The sequence below is a fragment of the Prionailurus viverrinus genome, chromosome A2 (assembly GCF_022837055.1).
Source record: "Prionailurus viverrinus isolate Anna chromosome A2, UM_Priviv_1.0, whole genome shotgun sequence".
NCBI classification, from domain to species: domain Eukaryota; kingdom Metazoa; phylum Chordata; class Mammalia; order Carnivora; family Felidae; genus Prionailurus; species Prionailurus viverrinus.
In genome coordinates this window covers 74,489,612-74,514,391 of record NC_062562.1, presented here as the reverse complement: position 1 = coordinate 74,514,391, position 24,780 = coordinate 74,489,612, and the positions used below count along the sequence as shown (strand labels likewise).

The following is a 24,780-nucleotide window of genomic DNA, read 5'->3' as shown; positions in this document are numbered from 1 at the left end:
TGTTTCAAGGTCTGATTCTTCCCTCTCCTGGAATGTGTTTAACTTGAGATCAGGGGTCACAGATCAGAAATCAGCAAACATAGCCCACAGCTTATTTTTGTACGGCCTCTGAGCCAAGAATGTTTCTTACATTTTAAAATGGTTAGAAAACGGGGCACCTGGGTGGCTCAGTCGGTTGGGCGTCCGACTTCAGCTCGGGTCACGATCTCGCGGTCTGTGGGTTCAAGCCCCGCGTCGGGCTCTGGGCTGATGGCTCGGAGCCTGGAGCCTGCTTCCGATTCTGTGTCTCCCTCTCTCTCTGCACCTCCCCCATTCATGCTCTGTCTCTCTCTGTCTCAAAAATAAATAAAGGTTAAAAAAAATTTTTTAAATAAATAATTAAAATAAAATGGTTAGAAAACACTCAAAAGAAAAATAGTATTTTGTGACACATGAAACGTACATGAGATCTGAATTTTATTTTCCATAAGTACGGAATTAGTGGAACATAGCCTCGCCCATTCTTTTATGTTGTCTGTGGCTGCGTGTTTGCCCCAAGGGTGAAATCCAATAGTTTGCAGCAGAGACCATTGTGGCCTGCAAAGCCAAAAATATTTACTGTCTGTCCCCTCACAGAAAAAATTTGCAAACTCTTGGGCTAGATAACCTCACTCTCTCATTTCATTAGGGTCTCTGCTCAAATGCCACCTTATCAGAGAGGTCTTCCTGGACCACCCTACCTAAATGGAACACATGCCCCACCTGCTCTTTGCATCCATATAATGCTTTATTTGTCTTCTTTGTAGCGGCTACTTTCAGCTGATGTTATATATTTATTTATTATAGGTCTCTCCTCATTAGAACCCAGTTCCATGAGATCAGAGCCTTTGTTTTGTGGTTCATTCCTGTATGCCCAGATGCTGTTAATCAACATTTAAATGGATGAGTAAATATTCTCCAGTAAGAATACAATAAGAAACCCTCCCAGGACATTTCCTCGTGGTTAAATTATTTTGTTTTTGGAGAGACCAGGGGCCAGTGAAGTGTAGTTTCTAGACTAGGTGATAGTAACATAGAGAAAACCGGAGGTACGCTTTGCCTTAAAAAATAACGAACATACATTATGGAATAATTTTTAATTAAGACCTGGAGGCAAAGCCTTCAGATATGAAGGATGTTTATCAAACCAATTCCTCTGTTTTGTAATAAGAATAAGAGTTGCCAACTGGAATTCTGGAAATTGATTTTGACCATTTGTTTTATTTTAAAGAGGTTTTAGGGACTATTTTGTCCCATTCTGTTTCTCCTTGATTTCAAAATTCTCCCACATTTTAATCCAATTTTACAGACATTAGAATGTAGGGCAAAAAGCAAACAAACAAACAAACAAAAACAGGCTGGGGCATTCCAGGTGCCATTTAATTTGGGATAAGAAATTTTCTGGAAAAGTAGCCAGTATCTCTCAAGAGCCTCAACTGATCTTCTCATAACTCTTCCATTTGAAGTCAGATCAGTTGGGGTTTTTTGTATGTTTTTTAATGTTTATTTATTTTTGAAAGTTAAAGGGGAGGACAGAGGATCCAAAGTAGGATCTGCCGCCAGCACAGAGCCCAATGTGGGGCTTGAACTCATGAGCCTTGAGATCATGACCTGAGCCAAAGTCAGACGCTTAACTGACTGAGCCACCCAGGAGTCCCTGGATTGGTTGTTTTTAAAGAAATAATTCAACCGCCTTTCCTTTCTTTTCCTAAGGCTAGTTTTCATATTGAGAATTGGCCTGTGGTTTACCTTGTGTTGGGTGAAGAGAGCTGGTTCACAGGAATCTGCCTTCTTCCTTTCCCTACTCAAATATAATAGAAGTTTCCATCTAAAAGGACAGATTTTATCATTATGTTAGGGAGATGTATACAAATAACTTGTATCTGGGAAATCTGAATTATGAGATTACAAAGTTATGGTTGTTTTTTCAGGAAGACTCATATTGTCACTTTGGGAGAAATATGACTTTTGTATTAAATTCTGAAGTTTTTGTTTTTTGCATGTGTTTTTTGACATCATGGTCTAACTTCTAGAAAATATAAGTGGCTTAGCTGTGGTTACACAGCCATCTTAGGACCCAGGTGCCCTGCCTCCAATCTCTGAGGGCTCATGCCCCTTTCCTGCATCCTTCCACACCTCTCTAAAACACTCCCCAGCATTTTTCTCTTTCAAATCCACATGAAGGGAAAGACACAGGCAGACCATCACTGGGTTTCCACTGTTTGATGTTTGTCTGTTGATTAAGAATGGAGAAGGACTGGGGCCCCTGGGTGGCTCGGTTGGTGGAGCGTCTAACTCTTGGTCTCCACTCAGGTCATGATCTCACCATTTGTGAGTTTGAGCCCTCAGTCAGGATCCACACTAACAGTGCAGAGCCTGCTTGGGATTTTCTCTCTTTCCCTCTCTCTCTGCCCCTCCCCTACTTGCACTGTCTCTGTCTCTCTCAAAAACAAATAAATAAACTTTAAAAACATTATAATAACGAAAAAGAAAGGAGACTGGTTTAAATTGGATTCTGTTTGGTTTTTTTTTAAGGTATTTCTGATCTCTGCTGAGTGGAAAAAAAAGTTAATTATGGAATACGAGTACATTCCTACATCAAGGAATGGTAGGGCTTTCTGAGGTTTAATAACTATGGTAATAAAATGTGTGTTCTTCAAAGTACGGTAAGCACTTAGGTTCAGAAAATATTTTCCCAAATACTCTTTGGATGTAAAATGAGAGATCAGTTTGTCCTGGCATAGGTACATTTGGGAGGGTTAATGCTTCTGGCTTAAAGAAACTCCCCCAGGGAAACACGACCTGCCTAGGGTCTGTTATGATGGCAATTGATCATTTAGAAGCATTACAATCAGAAGAAAAACAAGTCTAGGAAGAAATGTGGTGTGGAACAGTCAGAAATCATCACCGACACAAGAGCCTTCCAGTTTCTATGCAAGATGAAAACTCTCTGTCATTTGAAAAGGCAGGAAAACAAACATTCTAACAATGAAATTTCTGAAGTTTTTTTGTTTGGGAAACTGGAAAATAGCACCCAAGTTCTTTTAGAAAGATCACAGTCACAAAAGACCTATAGTTTGGAAAAACAACATGAGCAAAAGCTGGGCTTAAGTTTATTTACTTGAGTCACATTTCACATTTAGTAAAAAAAAAAATTTCAAGGACATATTTTTATTTTTTTAGTACATACTTTGCAAATGCAGGATAAACATGCAATTCCCTGCTGCTACCTAAGCTGAGAGTTAATTAAGTTGAAAAATAAAATAAAATTAGACAGACCAAAATATCTCATAGAGTGAGTGGTGCTATGAATAAAAGAAGAGATATTAACCTATTTTCTTCATGAAAATGAAAACTTAGTTGGGGGTCAACCTATGTTGACCTCGCTTTGATAGCTCTCACTTTTGCTAAGCACAGTAGGTATTTGTTGTTTTGGAACATCTGGATGTCAGGCACTCATTAAGGGGACTACATATTGGTTATTTGTTGTTGTTTCTGTTGTTTTCATCCAGTTCTAGTCTGTAGAAATAGTATTCCAATTCTGCTCTGGAAAGCCAGCCCTCCCCGCAGTCTGAAAGCCAGCCCTCCACCCCCTCTCCCCCCCACATGCTTCAAGTGAACCTGAATCCACCCACGGGCTCCCAGGCAGTGGTATGTGACCAGGCTAAGCTAATCAGTACAATCGACTTCCCCTGACAACAGTAATTGGATCAGGAAAGACACATGATCCAAACTGGACCAATCAGGGTATAAAAGACTCAATTCAAAAAAATTGATGAGTGACCTGGACCTTCCTGGATTCTTTCTCAAAAGATGTGAATCAATGTTTATAGCAGTAGTTTCAACAATAGCCAAATTATGGAAAGAGACTAAATGTCCATCAACTGACGAATGGATAAAGAAGATGTGGTTTATATATACAATGGAATACTACTTGGCAATGAGAAAGAATGAAATATGGCCATTTGTAGCAACGTGGATGGAACTGGAGAGTATTATGCTAAGTGAAATAAGTCAGGCAGAGAAAGACAGATACCATATGTTTTCTCACATGTGGATCCTGAGAAACTTAACAGAAGACCATGGGGGAGGGGAAGGGGGAAAAAAGTTACAGAGAGGGAAGGAGGCAAACCATGAGACTCTTAAAAACTGAGAACAAACTGAGGGCTGATGGGGGGTGGGAGGGAGGGGAAAGTGGGTGATGGGCATTGAGGAGGGCACCTGTTGGGATGAGCACTGGGTGTTGTATGGAAACCAATTTGACAATAAATTATATTAAATAAATAAATAAACCGTATATACAAAGGCAAAGAAAAAAAGGTGTGAATAAGAATAGAGCCACTGCTGAGGCACCTGGGTAGCTCAGTCAGTGTCTGGACTCTTGATTTTGGCTCATGTCATGATCCCAGGGTCATGGGATTGAGCCCCACACTCAGCATGGAGTCTGCTTAAGATTCTCTCTCTCTCTGGGGCACCTGGGTGTCTCAGTTGGTTAAGCATCCAACTTTGGCTCAGGTCATGATCTCATGGTTCATGGGTTTGAGCCCCGTGTCGGGCTCTGTGCTGACAGCTCAGAGCCTGGAGCCTGTTTCAGATTTGTGTCTCCCTCTCTCTCTGCCCCTCCCCCATTCAAGCTCTGTGTCTGTCTCTCAAAAATAAATAAACATTAAAATATTAAAAAATTCTCTCTCCCTCTGCCCCTCCTCTAAAATGAAAAAGTAAATAAAATTTAAAAATTAAAAATTAAAAAAAAAAAGACTAGAGCTACCGCTATAATGCATTGCTGGTAGGAATGCAAAAGGTTATGGCCTTAGAGAGGGCAATTCAGCAGTATCCAATGAGGCTGAAAACAGAATGCAATTTATAATCTGTGGTTTTCTTTTCCTATAAAAGATGTTACTGGGACAATTAGTGAAACTGGAAGAAGATATGTGTGGATTAGCTGATATTGTATCAACTTTAATATCTCGATTTTGATCATTGTATTTTGACAATTGTATTGTGGTTGATATTCTTATTTTTAGGTAATACACACTTAAGTATTTAGATGTAAAGGGTCATCACATCTGCAACTCATTCAACCATGGTTCAGAAAAATTACATTATGCACATACACACTCACACAGATAATACATTAGAGAAGAGGACAAGACAAAGAATGGTAAAGCAAATGGAATAAAAAGTTAGCAACTGAGGAATCTGGTTAAAGAGTGTGGTGTAATAAGAAATACATTTGGTCTTGGGGTGTCTGGGTGGTTCAATTGGTTAAGCATCAGACCCTTGATTTCAGTTCAGGTCATGATCTCACAGTTCACGGGATTGAGTCCTGAGTCCAGCTCTGCACTGGGCATGGAGCCTGCTGAAGATTCTCTCTCTCTTCCCCTCTGATCCTCCCCCACACGTACAAGTGCTCTCTCTCTCTCCCTCTCTCTCTCTCTCGCTCAAAATAAAAAACTTAAAAAAAGAAAGAAAGAAAGAAAGAAAGAAGAAAGAAAGAAAGAAAGAAATATATTTGGTCTTTGTCTGTGGCTCCTGTCACAGAGCTCCTAAATTCTTGCCATTTTGTCATTCATAAGGAGCCCCTCTTGAGCACATCTGAGTTTATTATGCTAATAAGGTGACTTAGGCTGGGCCCCAAAGATAGCCTCAGGATGGAGCTGGTCACCAGAAAGACCAACTAAATAGAGGGTTGGAAATTTCAGCAACACCCACCAACCTCTGGGAAGATGAGACGGCTGACAATTAAGCTCTATAAAAACTTTTTTTTTTTTTAATGTTTAATTTGGAGAGAGAGAAAGCATGCATGGGGGAGGGGCAGAGAGAACGAGGGAGACAGAGTCCCAAGCAGGCTTCGTACTGGCAGCGCGGAGCCTGATGTGGGGCTCGAATTCACCAACATTGAGATCATAACCTGAGCCGAAGTTGGGCATGTAACTGACTGAGCCAGCCAGATGCCCCTTATAAAAACTCTTAAACAAGATTTGATGATCTCAGGGTTGGTGAAAGCATCCATGTAGTGGGATGGTGGTGCCTCTTAGTTCCATGGAGACAGAAGCTCTTGCCCTTTTTTTTTTTTCTCCTCTGTCCTAACCTTGGCCCTAAATTCCAGCACTACATTACAAAAGCCCATTAAACATTCTCCACCAGTTCTCCAAACCAGTATGTCCAAATGAATTATCTTATCTTCAGAAGTCACTCCCTTACTTCCTGCCACTTCTGCCAATCACTTCCCTTTTGCCGCCAAATCTTGGAGTAATTTTTCCTCCTCCATCTCCTGTGCCCTTGAACCCACTTGGTGATTCAGTCCTGATATGTCTCCCTCCCTGACTCTCATTACAGTCCCTTCTTTCCATCCTCATTACCACTTCCCTCTGTCTATTCACTCCTAGGTTGCTGTAGCAAATCCAAACTGGCTCTCCTCATCCAGCCTCTCCCCTGCCTCATAAGAGGAAGACTAAACACATGTTGACAAGCACCAGGAAAGCAGGAAATAAGGAAGGAAGGGAGAGAAGGAGGGATGGAGGGAGGATAGGAGGAAAACAATATTGGAAAAATTTCAAGAACTTGAAGATAAAATCAAAAGATTCATCATGAGACTTCTTTCCCCCACGTTCACGTGGCCCCAGGGTCAGACTATAAGTCTGGGGGACAGAGTCATGGCAAGACATGCATTTAGAAAGTTTCTTCCCCTCTTTGGCCGAGTTTTAGTTGAAAGGAATGCAGTTGAAACTGTAACCAAAGGTGGCATTACACTTCCAGAAAAATCTCAAGGAAAAGCATTGCAAACAATAGTTGTAACTGTTGGATGGAGCTCTAAAGGAAAGCGGGGAGAGATTCAATCAGTTAGCATGAAAACTGGAGATCGAGTTCTTCTCCCAGAATACAGAGGCACCAAAGTAGTTCTAGATGACATGGATTCTTTTGTAGAGACTGTGACATTCTTGGGAAGTATGTAGACTGAAATGAATCACTGAAATGGCATCGAATGAAGCTGCTCATTCCAGTGAAGTTGTGAAATTTTTCATTAGATAAATAATTCTCATGTCTCTCTTTTATAATAAACCAATGGTGTTCAAAACAAACAAAAAGATTCATGAAGAGAAAAATATAAAAGCTACCTTCTTTAACAAATTCCATTCCTCAAACACAATACTTGTACAGATATTTTTATATATTTCCCCCACAATTCCCTAAGCATATAATAGATACTTCCTAATAGTCCAGCCAGACAACAGTTTATGAATCCTTATAATTAAATAAAGCCTAGAAGAATCAGTCCCAATATCTAGAACATAGTGTGGGATTTTCTGTCAAAAAATCTCTCCAAGAACTACCAGCCTTTTAGAAGACAGGATGTCTTAATGGGGTCATTATACAAATATTATTGTTTAACAATAATTTTATAAGTTCTGATCTAAATTTGTTCTCTGTATCATCAGACTGACCCTTAAGTAAAACTTGAGGGAAACGGAAGTTCAGCTCAAGAGAAGAAAAAAATCAACAACAATAGTGTCTACAGCACAATAGGCTGACTCAAAGGAAAGTAATCTGTCCTCACTGGGGTGTCCAGCTAACACAGGATGAGTATTTGTCAGGAAATAGTAAAATGGATTTAAGCATTAATTAATGGAGAGAAATAAATGAACTCCTTATTCAACGGTTTCTCAAACCAGCCAATCTACACAATCACTTGGAGAGCATGTTAAAATTCAGATTCCTGGGGCTCCTGGGTGGTTCAGTTGGTTAAGCGTCTGACTCTTGATTTTGGCTCTGGTCATGATTTCATGGTTGTGAGATGGAGTCCTGAGTCAGGCTCTGTGCTGAGTGTGGAGCTTGCTTGAGTTTCTTTCTCTCTCTCTTTCTCTCTCTCTCTCTCCCTCTATCTCTCTCTCCCTTTGCCCCTCCCCAAACTGCACACACTCTCTCACTGTCTCAAAAAAATTTTTTTAAAATAAAACTCAGACTCCTTGGCCTCACTTGTAGAAATTCTAATGTAGTAGGTCTGGGATAGAGCCTGGCATGTATATTTTTACAGAGATCCTCAGAAGGTTCTAACATAAAGCTGGCTTTGGGATCCCCTACTTTATATTGGTTTCTCAAACTGAAGAATACAGTCCCCCCCCCAATATGTCCATAGAATACACCTTTTTTAGGGGTCTTAATTACATAAGCATTATGTTCAAAGAATTATTTTTACTTAGTCTTGGACGGTGACTTTTGGATATGCCATAATTACATGTAGTAACACAAATGACAGTGTAAATTATGTCTACCATTCTGATCTCAAGGGTAGGGCTAGGCCCAGAATTGTTTTTGTTTTTTTTTTTTTGTTTGTTTTTTAATATTCTAACATTTGGAGGCAGTATTGCCTAGATCAGTGGTTGTCAAACTTTGGTCTATGGCAGAATTACCTGGAAGGCTGGTTAAAACTCTGGTGGTTCCAGGGCACCTGGGTGGCTCAGCTGGTCAAGAGTCCAACTTCAGCTCAGGTCATGATCTCATGATTAGTGAGTTCGAGCCCCTTGTCGGGCTCTGCGCTGAGGGCTCAGAGCCTGGAGCCTGCTTTGGATTCTGTGTCTCCCTCTCTCTCTGCCCCTCCCCAACTCATGCTCTGTCTGTCTCTCTCTCAAAAACTAGTAAACATTTTTTTAAAAAAGCAAAAACAAACAAACAAACACTCTCTTGTGGTTCCCATCCCCCTGACCCAGAAAATCTGGGTTGGGGTCTGGGAACTTACAGTTCTATCAAGCTTCCAGGTAAATGATGGCACTGCTGGTCTGGCAGCCACATTTTGAGAACCATTGACTTTTTTTTTTTTTTTTTAAGTTTGTTTATTTATTTATTTATTTATTTTGAGAGAGAGAGAGATAGAGAGAACACACAGACGGCAGAGGGGGGGGCAGAGAGAGAAGGAGAGGATCTCAAGCAGGTTCTGAGCTGTCAGCTCTGACCTCAACATGGGGCTCTGTTCGCATTTACACGAGATCGTGACCTGAGCTCAAACCAAGAGTCAGACGCTCAACTGCCTGAGCCACCCAGGCACCCCAACCATTGGCTTTTTGATTACGATCACAGGCTTCTGGGCCAGACTCAGTGGGTTAACCTCTAGGTTCACCATCTTTTTGTTGTGTGACCTTGGGGATATTCAGCATTCCCATGCCTCAGATGCTTTCTATGTAAAATGAGGATAACAATGGCATCTACTTTAGGGGGCGTTATGGGGAGGATTAAATAAAGTTATCCACAGGAAGTATGGACACACCATGTATCCATAAAGTACCCACCACAAAATACTTTTCCTCATAAAAAAATGGATACAGCAGATGGTGAATACTCATATGTTTGGTATTAATTCAGAACATGCGTTGTGAGCCAGGTATTATATTGCAAATGCATATTATAAGATATGCAAGATCCATAGATCTTTCACACTCCTAATGGCTGAGTCTAGAAGAAATTGAAGTTTTTTAAACAAATTTTTAATGTTTATTTTTGAGAGAGAGACAGAGACAGAGTGTGAGTGGGGAAGGGGCAGAGAGCAAGAGGGAGACACAGAATCTGAAGCAGTCCGAGCCCGTGGTGGGGCTTGACCCCATAAACCATGAGATCATGACCTGAGCCGAAGTCGGACGCTTAGTGGACTGAGCCACCCAGGTGCCCCAGAAATTGAAGTTTTTGATTTAATTTCTCAGTAATTAGCTGTGAAGTTCTCATGTCTCTTCATGTTTGTTTTTTCGTATTTCTCTAGTGATGATCATGGGGCTTGGCAATACCAAGCAAGTGCATTAGGAAAAAAGTATTATGATAGAAATACAGCAAGCACCAACTCTTTTACAAAATACCATTTTATTGAAAAGCTAGCTTTATGGCAGTTAGAGTTTAATTTCCTAGTTGAACAGAAGGTGGCAGCACCACAGGGCAATTTTGCAGGAGCGTATTGCTCTGCGCCGCCTCTCCCCTACGCCCCAACGTGGCTGGCTTTTTGCATTTTGAACCCATTTCCCGGGTCTCAGATTCTTTCTTATCCTTTTTTAGGCTTTAGAACATCAGTGGACCAAGACCCCTTTCTGTTGGTTAGTTCATGGGCTAAAAAAAGTTTTACCTCTCCGACAGACTAACCTGAAGTGCAACTCTTAACAGGTCCCTGTGCCCCTCTTGAGCCTCAGTTTCCCCTGTGTGAAAAGAGGACAGCGGAACTGGGGCTCTCTGAGGTCATCAGCCTCGACAGCCGGAGGTTCCAAGTTCAGGGTCAGGGCTAGTTGGAGGTGTCCAGCAGGTGGGTAGGTTCGTGCTCCCCAGGAGATTGGGCTACAGGAATTCAGGATGGCGGGTCGGCGCCAGAGTGTGCAGGCGACAGGCACTGCGTCCTCTGGAGCATCCTGTTTACTGGGCGTAAGAAATGTGAAACGTCGTGCGCTATATTAAGTATAATAAAAGCAGGAGATTCGGGGGAAAGTTACATCCATTTTTAACATAAAGCTGATGGCATCAACGAAATTACATACCTCCAGTAACTTTTTAAGAGGGCCACCTGTCCACTGTCTTCTGTCTTTAGGGTGACTTCGGTGGAGACTGTCGCTTTGGGCAACTATTTTGTTTAACTGAAGCTTAACGGGTTTTAGGGCAACAGAAACTTCTTTTGGAGAAGGATGCTCTGGCGCCCTCTGGTGACGCATCCTGAGTAAGACATCACTCCCCTCCCAACTCCTTCGTTTCAATCGTTCACACCAAATAATCCAGTTTTTGCCTTTAGAGTTCTATGTCCCTTGGCTTCTGGATTATTAATTTTACAGCTAACTCTATGATCCTCCAAGAAGCGGTTACAAGATTTCACGTTGGTTATATGGACTCCAAAGCCAGCTTAGAGCAGAAGTACTAATAAAGTAACTTGGTTGGACAGCCAATCTTTGGTTTGGGGTCATTTCATAGGAAAACAACGTGCCTTCCAGAGCTGGTTATCAGTCTGAGCTCGGAGTGGGGCGTCGGAGAGGCGCCTCTCATTTTCCATGCTTGTGGTTTAGGTCAGTGGCTCTCTGGAATCCCCTTGCCCTTTCCACGTGGGGTGATGAGGCGTCCACCTCAGTTCATGTTTGAGATCCCGGTTCTTCACAAGATGGCTCCTCTTGGGCCCTGACATCTTTCTTAGCAAGCTTGGTGAGTAAGAGGCCAGATACTTCCTGATCTTTGTGCCTGGAATTGTTGCTAGCAATACCAGTATTTCTCCAGGGACCAAGTGCATCGGTGCCTCCTGGGATGCTGCTTACATTCACACCCGTTGGGTCCAGCTCTGGACTCGCTATGTTAGAATCTCTGAAGGGAGAGATAAAATTGTGCGTTTTAAGCCAGATCCCTAAGTGGTCATGAGGCAAGCCAAGATTTAGGAATTGCTTCATAGACTTGTGACTCATCATCATGATATCCTCTGTCCACCTAACAGATGTATTTCTGCTGTCATTTCCCCACCCTGCCGCCAACAGGATTGCACCTTCTTAGATCCGAGCCCCAGCCAGGGTGCCCAAGCTTCAGCCTCCTGGCTCCAGTCAGAGTAAATTTCCCTGGTCTTTTCTGGGCCCCACTTTTCTTCCATCAAGCTAGTGAGTCTGAGGTTGCAACCAGACTCTTTGCAGAGCCACTTGAAGTTATACGCCTAATGTAAAAATGAAATGTCAAGGATTAAGAAATTACAAAAGCATATGTAATCAGATATCTACATATACACAGAATCATTCACATTTAGGCAAAAGAAAGCTACCTACCAAAACAATCGTGTGGTGTTTTGGTAGCTTTGTTCAGCTGGGACACCTTTTGTCTCTATCTGTGTCTGTTAGAAACAGTGAGGTGAGGGACCCAAAGCCCACCCTAGGGTCAGGGACTCAGCATCAGGAAGGACAAAGCCCAACTCCTTTCCCAGGGCATCAGTCCCTTTCCCATGCATGCACTCAGGAGACATCATCTTAGATACAGACTTTGCAGCTGCCTGGCCTTGAATCTGCAGGTGTGCTGTTCATCTGTGTACCCAAATGCTTCCTTGCCCAGCAGGGTTCAGATGCGTCAGAGAACAAAATAGCCTACCAGTTCACTAACACCAGTCAGTAGTGTTATGAGCACTGACGCCCACATCTCAGACTCTAGAGCAGTGCTGACCGATACAGTCACCACACGTGGCCACTGAGCACTTGAAATGTGGCTCACGCGGCATGGGCTTTAAGTGGGAAACCCACACCAGATTCTGGACACATAGTAAGAGTGTTAAATATCTCATTCGTAATTACAAATAAATATTGATTGCATATTGCAATGATAATATTCTGGATATACTGGGTTAAATAAAATATAGTACTAAAACTAATTTCAGTTAGGGGCGCTTGGGTGGCTCAGTCAGTTAAATGTAAGACTTTTTTTTTTAATGTTTATTTATTTTTGAAGAGAGAGAGAGAGTGAGCAGGGGAGGGGCAGAGAGAGGGAGACACAGAATCCAAAGCAGGCTCCAGGCTCTGAGCTGTCAGCACAGAGCCTGACTTGGGGCTGGAACCCACAAACCATGAGATTATAACCTGAACCAAAGTCAGACGCTTAACCGACTGAGCCACCCAGGCACCCCAAGGGTAAGACTCTTTTTAAAATTGTTTTTAAGTTTATTTATTTATTTTGGAGAGAGACAGAGACAGCAAGAGTAGGTAAGGAGCAGAGAGAAAGGGAGAGAGAGAGAGAATCCCAAGCAGGGCTCAAACTCATGAAACTGAGATCATGACCTGAGTCAAAACCAAGACTCAGACTCAACCAACTGTGCCACCCAGGCACCCCTAAGCATCAGACTCATGACACCACATCATGATCTCAGGGTCATGAGATTGAGCCCCACATCGGTCTTGCACTGACAGCACAGAGCCTGCTTGGGACTCTCTCTCCTCTCTCTGCCCTTCCCCTGTGCATGCGTGCACATGCTCTATCTCTCAAAATAAGTAAACTTTAAAATCTTAAAAAAACAAACTAATTTCAGTTATTTGTCCTTTTGAAATTTGGCTGCCAGACAATTTAAAATTATATAACATGGCTTAAAGCCTACTGATCTGAACCTGTGGTATTTATCTGATGGTCCCTATTGTAACTAACCTTTTGGAGGCTTTCCCACTCCCCTAAGCTACATGATCTGTCTGGTTCCTTCCAGTTCTTCCCCTTCTGGCCAGCCCTATCCTATTGCCCGTGGTTGCTGTCATGTTAGAGCCTTGCTAGAATGCCCCAGGTGGCTCATTCCATGTTGCATAACTCTAGCTGTCAGAAGATTCTTTCATATATAAGCCAAAATATGCTTCCCTGGGACAGTTTTCTATGAGAATAAATCAGTCATGGTTAACGACTAGATAATAACAAATTTATGCCATTTATTTAACCGATTCCCTATTGCTGGCTATTAAGCCTATTTTCAGGTTTCTAAAAATTGTGTTATGATAATTATGCTTATGGTTAAATGTTATTTTTTTTTCAGTTTATTTATTTTAAGACAGAGAGAGCAGGGGAGGGGCAGAGAGAGAGGGAGAGAGAGAATCCCAAGTAGGCTCCGCGCCATCAGAGCAGAGTCTGACCCGGGGCTCCATCTTATGAAGGTGAGATCGTCACCTGAGCCAAGATCAAGAGTCAGACGCTTAACTGGACTGAGCCATTTATGTGCCCTTCCTTTATTTTCATTTGTCTTCTCTTAAAATGGAGAAGGAAGCAGTTGGATCCCGCATATGCTGGGGACCCATGATGGGCAAGTTTGCCCACCCTGGAAAGGGTGGACACTGAGACCTTGGGTCAGGCTGCAGAACCCAGTCTTCTGAGACCTGCTGGTGGAGGCAACAGACGAGAAATGATCACTTTCTCCTTCTTATAAGGAAATCCCAACTTCTCCTCCGCAAGCCCTCAGGTTCATTTCCTTCTGTTGTCTCTCTATCTCAATTTAACAGTGCTTTGAGTATAATTGGCACTGTACAAATGCTTGTTGAGTGAATGAATTAATAAATGAAAATATCCGTGGGTGAACACTCACCCTGGAAATACCTGGGTAAGCTTGTTAAAGCAGCACTGAAGGTTTTCATCCATGTGAACGGCTTAGCACAAATAGCCAATGACAGTGTAGCACAAACACTCTTGGGATATTATGGAACCAGATATTGTTAGAGCTGAAAGAAGCCTAGAGCTTTTCATGTCCCAAGGTCCCATCCTGGGAAATGCCATTAGGATTCAGATGTATTTATTTAGCTTGCATAGTCTTGTTGCTGTCAATGCTGGTTTTTACTTTAGTTTTTTTTTGTTTTTTAATTAAAAAATTTTTTTAACCTTTATTCATTTTTTTTTTAATTTTTTTTTCAACGTTTATTTATTTTTGGGACAGAGAGAGACAGAGCATGAACGGGGGAGGGGCAGTGAGAGAGGGAGACACAGAATCGGAAACAGGCTCCAGGCTCTGAGCCATCAGCCCAGAGCCTGACGCGGGGCTCGAACTCACGGACCGCGAGATCGTGACCTGGCTGAAGTCGGCGCTTAACCGACTGCGCCACCCAGGCGCCCCAACCTTTATTCATTTTTGAGAGACAGAGAGAGACAGAGAGTGAGCGGGGGGAGGGGCAGAGAGAGAGGGAGGCCCAGAAGCCCAAGCAGGCTCCAGGCTCTGAGCTGTCAGCACAGAGCCTGACGTACAGGACAGCACAGAGCTTCGACCCCACGGACTGCAAGATCATGGACCTGAGCCGAAGTCAGACGCTCAACCGACGGAGTCAGCAGGGGCCCCTGGTTTTTACTTTTGAGTTAGTTACCAACATATAAATGTTGGGAAATTTCACAGAAAGTGTTTGAGGCTTTTTTTTTTCCCCCTTGACTGGAAAATCTGGTACCAGTAGGTCCATAGCTAACCACAGCCCGGGCTGAGTAGTTGCTGCCGTCTTTGACACAGGTTGTGTCCTATCCATCCAGGGCAGCCCCTGGCACTCACATGGGATTTGTCCAGCCTTGCTACAGGTGGCATTTGTGATGCCTAAGCTAGTTTAATGCCACCCTACAACCCCATTTTGTAGACAAGGCGACTGAGCCCACTGAATTTACTCCTTTGCTTGACTTTGGCCTCATTCCTGCAATATCTTCCCTCTACTGCCAGAGTCATCCCTGGAAGATACAGATTGGACTAGGTCACACTCCAGCTTAAAATCCTTCAGTGGCTCCTTACTACCTAAGGATCCCAGTCTTATGTTTACCAGATTCCTCAATGCAAAGCTTGTTTTACCAATCTTAACTCTGACAACTCTAACTCACCAGGCACACTGAATACCTTCATGTTCCTCTGTTCTGCCATATCCTCTTCTGCCTCACTGTCTCCATACATGCTGTTCCCTTTGCCCAGAATGATCTTCCTTATCCTCATTTGTTTGACAAACTCTTATTCATATTCAATATTTAGCTCAGGCACCTGTGGTTATCCCTGTGAATCCCTCCATCCTCACTTCATTATCTCTGCCATGGGACTCCATTCACACTTCCATTTATAGCTCTTGGAACAATCTATGAAGATTTCCCCACCAGAGTATGTGGACCACAAATCATTAATTTTTATCCTTAACATTTATCCCAGTGCTCAATAAATGTTGAATGAATATAAGAATGACAGCTTTGCTCTAGGTGACTTGTTGGTGACATAGATGTGATAAATTATGGTCTTCCCATGATTCCCTGTAGGGTTATGACTGCAGTCCTTTGCAAACTTGAGAGAGTACAGAGACGAGTGACATTCTTCTTACATTACCAGACTGTCTCAGTTATTGACAAAGTACGTCTTAGAGGTGGCCATGAGTGAGCCCCATCACATCCCTTCCTACTGTGGCCCACACTGTCAGCTCGCATTTGGGCTACAGCCACGGTTCCTCCTTCCTAACGGCACCAGATTTTGTTTACAAGGATACCTCTCTTATTACGGTCACAATGCTCCCAGTTCTAAGAACAGACCTGATTCTTCCACAGATAATCTCACTGCACCTGGTCAATGAGTAGTTATGAATGAGCTGGAGAATCAATTCTGGCCAATGAGACAGGAGGGGAAGTGTATGAGGAAGCTTCTGGAGAAATTTCCCTCAATCCTAAGAGGCAGCTATAAGAGAAGTCATCCCTGCCCCACTTGACAATTCCTGTGAGAATGTGAATACAAGAGTTGCTGCTGCTGTCTTATGAGCATGAAGATGAAGTCAACCCCAAGGACTTCAGAAGAGAACGATGGAAAAAATCCAGGTCCTTGATTGCACATTGAGCTGTTGAACTGACCAGTCTTGAAGCGCTCCTTACCTTAGCTGAGACGTTGAGTAATGCAAAATAATGCATTTTCTTATTTTTTAATGTTTATTTTTGAGAGAGAGAAAAAGAAACAGAGGACAAGCAGGGGAGGGACAGGAAGAGAGGGAGGCATAGACTCCAAAGCAGTATCCAGGCTCTAAGCTGTCAGCACAGAACCCAACTTGGGGCTCGAACCCACAAACAGTGAGATCATGACCTGAGTCGAACTTGGATGCTTAACTGACTGAGCCACCCAGGCATCCCTGCATTTTCTTATTTTTAATCCAATTTGATTTAGACTTTCTGACATTTGCAATTTAAAACATCCACATGATACAACTCCAAAACAGGGGAGGTGTCTTGTTCGTAACCATTTATTACTTTCTTTATAGCCCTAGGATATTTTTGTATATTGTTTTTGATGCTTGAAGACCAACTTTTCATTAACTGTCTGACATGGGGGTGATGTGACTTGAAAAGGACATTTTAGGAATCAGCTACTCTTTAGTTCTCATTTCCAACACAAATAAATGGCACATAATTGTATTCGTTGGGATAGGATAATATAGGATAGGATAGGATAGGATAGGATAGGATAGGATAGGATAGGATGAAGTAACAAACCTTGAAATCTCAGAGACTTAGCACACACTAAAAAGAATACATTTCTCGCTAGCAAAAAAATGGATTCAGGTGAGCCAAAGCTGTCCTCCATCTGGTAAGTCAAGAATTCAAGCTTTTTCTATCTAGAAATGCTGCCTTGTCAGTCTGGGGCTTCCAAGGTCACCATGATGGGGAAGCAAGTACATGGAGATAGCACACTAACTCTTAAACATCTTCATCCAGAAGTGACACATGCCATCTTTCATTGGCAAAAACTAGACACCCATCTAGCCTAACAGCTAAGAAGTACAGTTTCTCCTTATTCCTGGAAAGGAGAACCAGATAAAAATAAGTCCTTTCGATCTCTATCTGTATGATATATATATTTCTGTGTAAAACATATACTTCTGTGTAACAGATCAGCAATGCTTATTCTGTTCCATGTGTAAGTAAAGGAAACAACTCTGTTATACAAAAGGCATCTTAGTAATTTATTTGTTAAAGTGGGCTTCTCTCCTCTGAGAAGTAAAAATTATTACAAAGATTGCTTTTAATTACATCCACTTTTTAAAAACTAAATATGGGAATTCAACAGTACTGTTGTTTCACACTAAAATGGCAATCTTTAAAAAGAGGGACTATGAAAGGAAAAAAAGGTATATTCTTCAAAAATATGAATGTCATAAAAGACAAAAGCTAATGGTGAACAGTTCCAGATTAAAGGAGACTAAAGACACATGACAACTAATACGACATGTGATCCTGGTTTGGAATTGGTACTAGAAGAAATCGTGGTATAAAGAACATTGTTGGGTCAATTGGCAAAACTGGAATATAGGCAATGGATAAGGTAAAAGTATCTACGTTAAACTTACCGAAGCTGCTAACAGTATTATGGAAATATAAGAGAATATTCTTATTCTTGGGAAATACACACTGAAGAATTTGGGGGAAAAGGCTCATGAAATATGCAACTTAGTAGAAAAAAATTATGTACCATGGTCATGAGCCATAACATTCAATATTGTTAAATGTCAATTCCTGCCAAATTGATGTAGAGATTCAATTGCAATTTCAATAAAAATCCTAATAAGCTCTTCTGTAGAAAATGCCAAATTTATCTGAAAATGTATGTAACATAGAATATCCAAAACAAATTTGAAAAAGAATAACAAAACTGGGGGACTTAACACTAGCTGACTTCAGTATTTAGTACAAAGCTGCAATAGTGAAGACAATGTTGGATTGTTGTAGGGATAGACATATAGACCATTGGAGCAGAATAGAGACTTCAGAAATAGATCAGTACACTCAACTGATTTCACCAAGGCAATTCAATTCTACTGGATACAGGCATGAAGAGAGTGCAGAGTCATGTCAAGTAGGAACTTTCCAGGGTCCCAATAGGAAACAAATGGCACACTCAAATTGTGATTGGTTGGTTTAATAAAGGGGCTATTTAAAAGATGATGGAAATGATATATTTTTTTTAATTTTTTTTTCAACGTTTATTTATTTTTGGGACAGAGAGAGACAGAGCATGAACGGGGGAGGGGCAGAGAGAGGGAGACACAGAATCGGAAACAGGCTCCAGGCTCTGAGCCATCAGCCCAGAGCCTGACGCGGGGCTCGAACTCCCGGACCGCGAGATCGTGACCTGGCTGAAGTCAGACGCTTAACCGACTGCGCCACCCAGGCGCCCCATGGAAATGATATATTAAAAAAAAAAAAAAAAAGAGGTTAGAGTGGGAGAGAGCCAAAGCATAAGAGACTCTTAAAAACTGAGAACAGGGGCGCCTGGGTGGCTCAGTCAGTTAAGCATCTGGCTTCGGCCCAGGTCATGATCTCATGGTTTGTGAGTTCAAGCCCCACATCGGGCTCTGTGCTGACAGCTCAGAGCCTGGAGCCTGCTTCGGATTCTGTGTCTCATTCTCTCTCTGCCCCTCCCCCACTTGTGCTCTGTCTGTCTCTCAAAAATAAATAAATGTAAAAAAATTAAAATAAAAACTGAGAACAAACTGAGGGTTGATGAGGGGTGGGAGGCAGGGAGGGTAGGTGATAGGTATTGAAGAGGGCATCTTTTGGGATGAGCACTGGGTGTTGTATGGAAACCAATTTGACAATAAATTTCATATATTAAGAAAATAAATTTAAAAAAAGATGATGGAAATGACCCACTGCCAATTGCAGGGCTTGAGCCTTAAGGTCTGTCAGCTTCTGCCTTTGTAACTTTGGGAGTTCTTGAGTCACCAGGTCCAGTTACTCTGAGGGAGAGACAATGGGGAAAGACCTTGTAGAGGTGGGGGGCCATACGAAAAGGATGAGGCTCTTGATTCCTTAGGGAGAGAGAGAAATCTCACCTTCCCAGAATCCCAGCCTTCCTGCTGTCTCCACCAGACGTGGGAGTGAAGATGTCTTGGACATTCCAGCCTCGGTCACCATGTGACTGCAGCTTTATGAGAAACTACTGGTGAGACCAGTGAAAGAATCATTCAGCTGAGCTTTGGTCAATGGTGATGGTTCTAAGTCAGTCAGTTGTTTTTTTTAAAGTTTTTTGATTAAGTTTATTTATTTATTTTGAGAGAGAGAAAGTGGGGTAGTGCAGAGACAGAGAAGACAGAGAGAATCCCATGCAGTCCCCACCCTGTCAACGCAGAGCCTGATGCAGGGCTCGAACTCATGAACTGTGAGATCATGACCTGAGCTGATAACCGACAGAGCCACCCAGACGCCCCATTCAGTCAGTCAAGTTTTTGATAGATAACTAAAGTAGCCACCAGGCAGCAACTCCCCAGAGAGGGAGCCTGGGAATAAATATTTCAACCTCACTCTTCTCACTCCCTCTAGTCTCCTTTTTGGTGTTCCCCATAATTTGAACCCAGTCAGAAGCAGAAGGCAAGGGAGCCTTCCATGTTGTCCATTAAGGTTAGCCTCTCAAGACACAGAGCAGGGGAGAGGAGACTTGAGATTGGATCTGGAGAGGCGGACAGAAGATGTTCAGCAGGCTTCAACTCCTTCCCCTTTCAGCATCAACTCTTGCTCTTAGTGGAGGTGAAAATCTGTCTCCCTGTTATAGGAGACATTCAAAGTCCTCCAAGTTCCATGTTGGGAAAATGTCTGTTCAGTCATAGTTCCACCTGAAACCCTAAATATTAGCTAGCACTGGTGTTTTTCATATCAGATGGCTAGGATGAGGGTGTGGAAAAGTAATTAATTAATATAAAACATAGCTATTACCATCCCTGCTTCTGTGACTGACCCTGAGGTCTAAGCAGGTGGTGATCGTATATGTTTTCTTCCACATTCGCCTCATGTTTCTCTTATCCTCTGATAGCACCTCAGCTGGATGGAGTTCTTTTTCTGGTGGGGAGTGGGGGGGGGACCCAAACCTTCATTTTTATGGGCTTGGAGTCCTTGTTGGTCTTGTTTTACTCTGTTGCTACCACTTCCCATTGAGGACAAGGACAATTGGACAAGTAAGTACTGGGAGGCACCCCACAAACCCTCTGTGCTCTTTTTTTTTTTTTTTTTAGTGTTTATTTACTGAGAGAGAGAAAGAGAGACACACATGCACACACTCCCATGAGATAATGTGAAGTCAAAGCATATGTTTCCATCCCCTGACCACTGGAAGGGAAAGAAAACATAATTACTTTTGAAAGCCCAGGACAGATTTTTAATTTAATTTAATTTTTAAAAAATGTTTATTTATTTACATTTAGAGAAAGGGTGTACATGTGTACATGTGCATGCCAGCAGGGGAGGGGTGGGGGGGTGGCGGACAGTGGATCTGAAGCAGGCTCTGCACTGTCAGTACAGAGCCTGATGCAGGACTTGAACTCACAAACGCGTGATTGTGACCTGAGCCAAAGTGGGATGCTTAACCCACTGGGCCACCCAGGTGCCCTTCCTCTGTGCTCCTAATATAGTTCTGTGCCACCCTTGTGTAGCGGCAACCCAATCTCTCCCTGGTAATCAGGATCACTGGCCCCAGTCAGCACAATAGCCCCATTCTTTGCATTGCTCCCTCGGGCACTAGGATCTTTAAATCCACAGAGGCCAAGGTCACAGGGACAAAAAGCAAAAATTCTTCAAGTGTATCATGTAATAGAGAGATCAATCACTTCCAGCTCCAATCCTTGGTTCCCACACCCGGGCATTCTGGCTAGGAAAAATAAGGCACCATATATCGGTCCCTGGCTAAAAGCATACCTTAGTTTATAGACCAGCAGCCTCACCTCACAGGGTGTTGTCTCCCAGCCAGTGTCAGGACTAAGTCTTCAGCAGCAATTCCACTGTTCGGTCAAACCAACTACTTCCATGTGATGGGAAAGTTCACAGACGCTGAGTCCATTGCCCCACTTCTTTTGCCTAGTCTTGGGCAATGTTGTGTGGGACTTGATGGCGGTAGATAAGATGTTCCAAGAGTCCAAAAACTGGTGGGACTGGCAAGAGCACTGAGATCTTGCCACTGATTTTCCAAAATTAATCTTTCCAAGTCCCTGACCAATTGATTTATGGTCCATGTGTTATTATAGCTCTGTACATCAGCCTACCTCTTCTCCCACATGAAATGGACAACCAGATGTGACATCCAGAGTTCTGTCCATAGGGATTTCCCTTTACCTTTGTCTTTCTGCGCCACCGTCTGGCAGAGCGTTAATGTAGCAGCCACCCACTTCCAGCTGGTGATGGTGCAACAGGTAGATCCTTCAATAAATCTAGCTCCTGTTTTTCCCTCTATTAACTGGCTGCATGGAACTCCTCACAGCGCCTTGGCGTGGACTGAGAAAGAGGCAAAAAAGCCATAGGAGCAGTAGCATGGGAGTCTGTGCCATTTGCTTATGTGGGTGACTTGTGTCTTCCAGACCTGCGTATGAGACCGAGCGTGCCATTTCTACTTTACAAGAAATCTGCTAGGCGTGTCTTATTTTGTCGTTTTGATGGAATATATAATACCTCCCACTCCCCAGTTCATGGTGGGGAGTTTGGTGTCATAGGTGAATGCCAGGGCCCAATGGTAATCTGGGAATTATTTGTTTATTTGTTTGTTGTTAAATAGAGAATAGTTGAAGGCCTTTCCTGAGCTGAGTCCTTCCAACAGGGGATGTAGCCCATGATGACTTCTTAGAGAGGGAGCTGGAGGAGTGAGTATCTTAACCTCAGTCTCCTCCCTCCCTTTGATCTACATGGACTGAGATCCAGAGGACAAAGGGTTCACTGAAGACTATAGACCATATAAGTCTGGATCTAGAGGGGCAAACAGAAGGTAACCTGCATCAGGTGAATATAGGGGTATTAAGAATTAAGGGAGTTAAAAATAAAGTGACATATCATTACATCTAAGTGGTGTAAGGGGGCCGATGAGGACATGCAAAGAGGAGGCAGTGAGAAAATGCAGGACCTATACCAATGGGTCCAAATGCAGGTTACAAAGTATTAAAGTGAGGTTACTAGAGAAAGTTGGAAAGAGAGAAGGTGCCTGTCAGAGAAGGGAACTCTCAAAGTAGAAATTCTGTGTGAAACATTGGTTATAGTTCAATGGAACTTTCTGCGATGATGGAAATATTCTATGTCAGTCCTGTCCAGTACGGTAGCTATTGGCCACATGTGAGTATAGAGCACTTGACAGGTGGCGAATGTGACTGAGACCCCAAATTTTAAATTTTATTTAATATTAATGAATTTACATTTAAATAGCCACATGAAGCTAGTGGCTACTGAACTGAACAGTACAGGTCTAGAGTTTGATCGTAACAGCTGTTTTATGGGGGGAGTGCAATCCTAGGGCAACAAAGAGTGATGGAGAAGAGGAAGGACCTGAGGCAAACATAACATGGTGAATTACTGAGCGGGTCACAGCTTCACAAGAAAACACACCAGTTGCTGGGCCACACAGGAGGTCTCTGGAGATGCCGTGTAGCATGGTTGTACATGGGCACAACCCATCATGGGGAGGAAGGGAGACGCACTCATCTACTGGCTCCTTGCCATCTCCTGCCTTCCATTGTCCAATGCCCTTCACGGGGCATTAATTACCCCACTATGAGTTGTGCAGGGAAAATGGCACAGTGCTTCATCTAATCTGGAAGTGGTGGGAGGAGCCAGTCAATGGGTCACTTTGGACCTGGGTGCTGGAGCTGCTGCTTCATGAGTGGGTGTGAGGGGGGTCAGGCTAAAGCCAGGCCCTCATCCTGGGGGGAGTCTGAGTCAGCTGGGATGTCAGGAGATTAGGGGAGCTCACCGAGCAAGAGGCCAAGGTTGGGGTGTGGGGTCAGAGGGGTCTGACCTGAGGTCTGGGGGGGGGTGCATAAATTCAGTTTGGTATATTGTGAGTGACCCTGGGGAGGTCACCTGGCACTTCAAACCTTGGTTCTCTCTTCTACACAGTGGGTAACAGTACCTACCTCACATGCTGGCTCATATTATTCATATGGATTACCCAGTATTATTACAAGCACTTTGTAACAATAGGCGAGGAAGCTATCATTCTTGTCGTTTCACAGAAATGAACACTGAGGCTAAGAGAGATTAAATGAAAATACTTATTAATGGCAGAACCAGAGTACGTCTGACTCAGCCTCTTACTCTTTCCATTAGATTACACTTCCCCTTGGGATTTCACCAGAGGACTGAATTTCAAAGCTCTAAGACAGAGAAAGATTCAAGCATGAAAGTGAGCTAAAAGTTATATACAGGTGCAGATATTATAAAGGATAGAATGTGTGTCTAACAACATGCAATCCTAAAATTTCTTAATTGGCTTTAATAAAGTAAAATGTGCTCTGAAAGCAGTTTGCAAATATCGTTTTCTTAAAGATTTTGTTTGTAAGTAATCTCTACGCCCAACGTGGGGCTAGAACTCACAACCCCAAGATCAACAGTCACATGCTCTATTGACTGAGCGAGCCAGGTGTCCCACAAGTATAGTTTTAGAAGCACTCCAAAAAGTGTTTGGTTTGAATAAATTTATTTCTGTTGAATTCCAATGATCTGTTGAAACATTAAATATAAGATTCAATGTTCCAAACAATTTTCAGGGGAACCAGTCTCATTTGTCAGGCGAGCACAGAGGGAGAACAGCTATCAGTGAGATCACACACGCTCTGACTTGTCAGGACCTTCCTTCATGTTTCCTCCTGCCAAGTAACAGGCTCAGCTATCATGACCTCTAATCCCTTGGATCCAGCTGCCTCTCAGACTGTTAGAGCCTAAGTCACCCAGCTCCTGCTGACAGCAAACCTCTTTCAGATCTCCGTTCTGAGGAAAAGAAAACCTAATGGGGGATTAATTGGGCAAAAATCCTCCAGACTGCTATGGGTAAAATTCAGTAATTACAAAGAGCAGTGAACTGTTTTATTTTTTGCATTTTATGTAAGTACAGAGGGAAGTCAAAACTCTCTTAAAACTAGGTCTACTGCTTTCTAGCTTCCAAACTCTCTGAGAAAAGCGATATGGGAGTGACGTTCATGTGAAGGAGGTAGTCAGACTTCTTAAAGAAGCCTGCCCATTCCCTGAAGTGCACAGTAGAGATGCCCCCTTTCGTGACTGAGGACTTTTCCTGCAAATTGTATGGACTTCATAAGGCTAGGGAAACAGAAACTGGCACCTGTTAGCTGATGTTATTGCTCTGAGAAGCTATTGCTGGAAGGGATGAGAAAGTCATCCAAATATGACACTGAGTCAGGTGTCCTGGACACCCAGGGACTCCTCATCATGAGAGAGACAAACGGGGATTCTGTGTTTCTGAACTTACTCCCCTAGCCCTAAACCAGAGGGTGGTGGCAGGGCCAAAAGGTACAATGATACTCAATATGCTAAAAGGTACATGGGTCATCAATCAGTTGTGTGGAGAGCTGACTG

At 42.9% G+C, this 24,780-nt stretch overlaps 2 protein-coding genes across 6 annotated transcripts in view; one reads left to right on the top strand and one right to left on the bottom strand.

Moving 5' to 3' along the window:
- The first annotated feature begins 6,674 nt into the window (after positions 1-6,674).
- Positions 6,675-6,974, top strand: LOC125161016 (10 kDa heat shock protein, mitochondrial-like). Its single transcript, XM_047850585.1, has one exon. It carries the CDS (start codon positions 6,675-6,677, stop codon positions 6,972-6,974), a length of 300 nt encoding a protein of 99 aa, XP_047706541.1.
- Positions 6,975-9,893: 2,919 nt separating this feature from the next.
- Positions 9,894-24,780, bottom strand: part of LOC125160904 (methyl-CpG-binding domain protein 2-like) — a 37,389-nt gene continuing 22,502 nt past the window's right edge. For 4 of the 5 annotated variants that reach the window (XR_007150405.1, XR_007150406.1, XR_007150408.1 and 1 more), the window contains one exon: positions 9,894-11,665. The gene's annotated coding sequence lies outside the window, so the exon portion shown is untranslated. The remainder of the gene's footprint in view (positions 11,666-24,780) is intronic. The other variant, XR_007150409.1, reaches the window with a different exon arrangement.

Excerpts from the sequence above, each read along its gene's own strand:
- LOC125161016 (XM_047850585.1), top strand. The coding sequence starts at position 6,675 with ATGGCAAGACATGCATTTAGAAAGTTTCTTCCCCTCTTTGGCCGAGTT.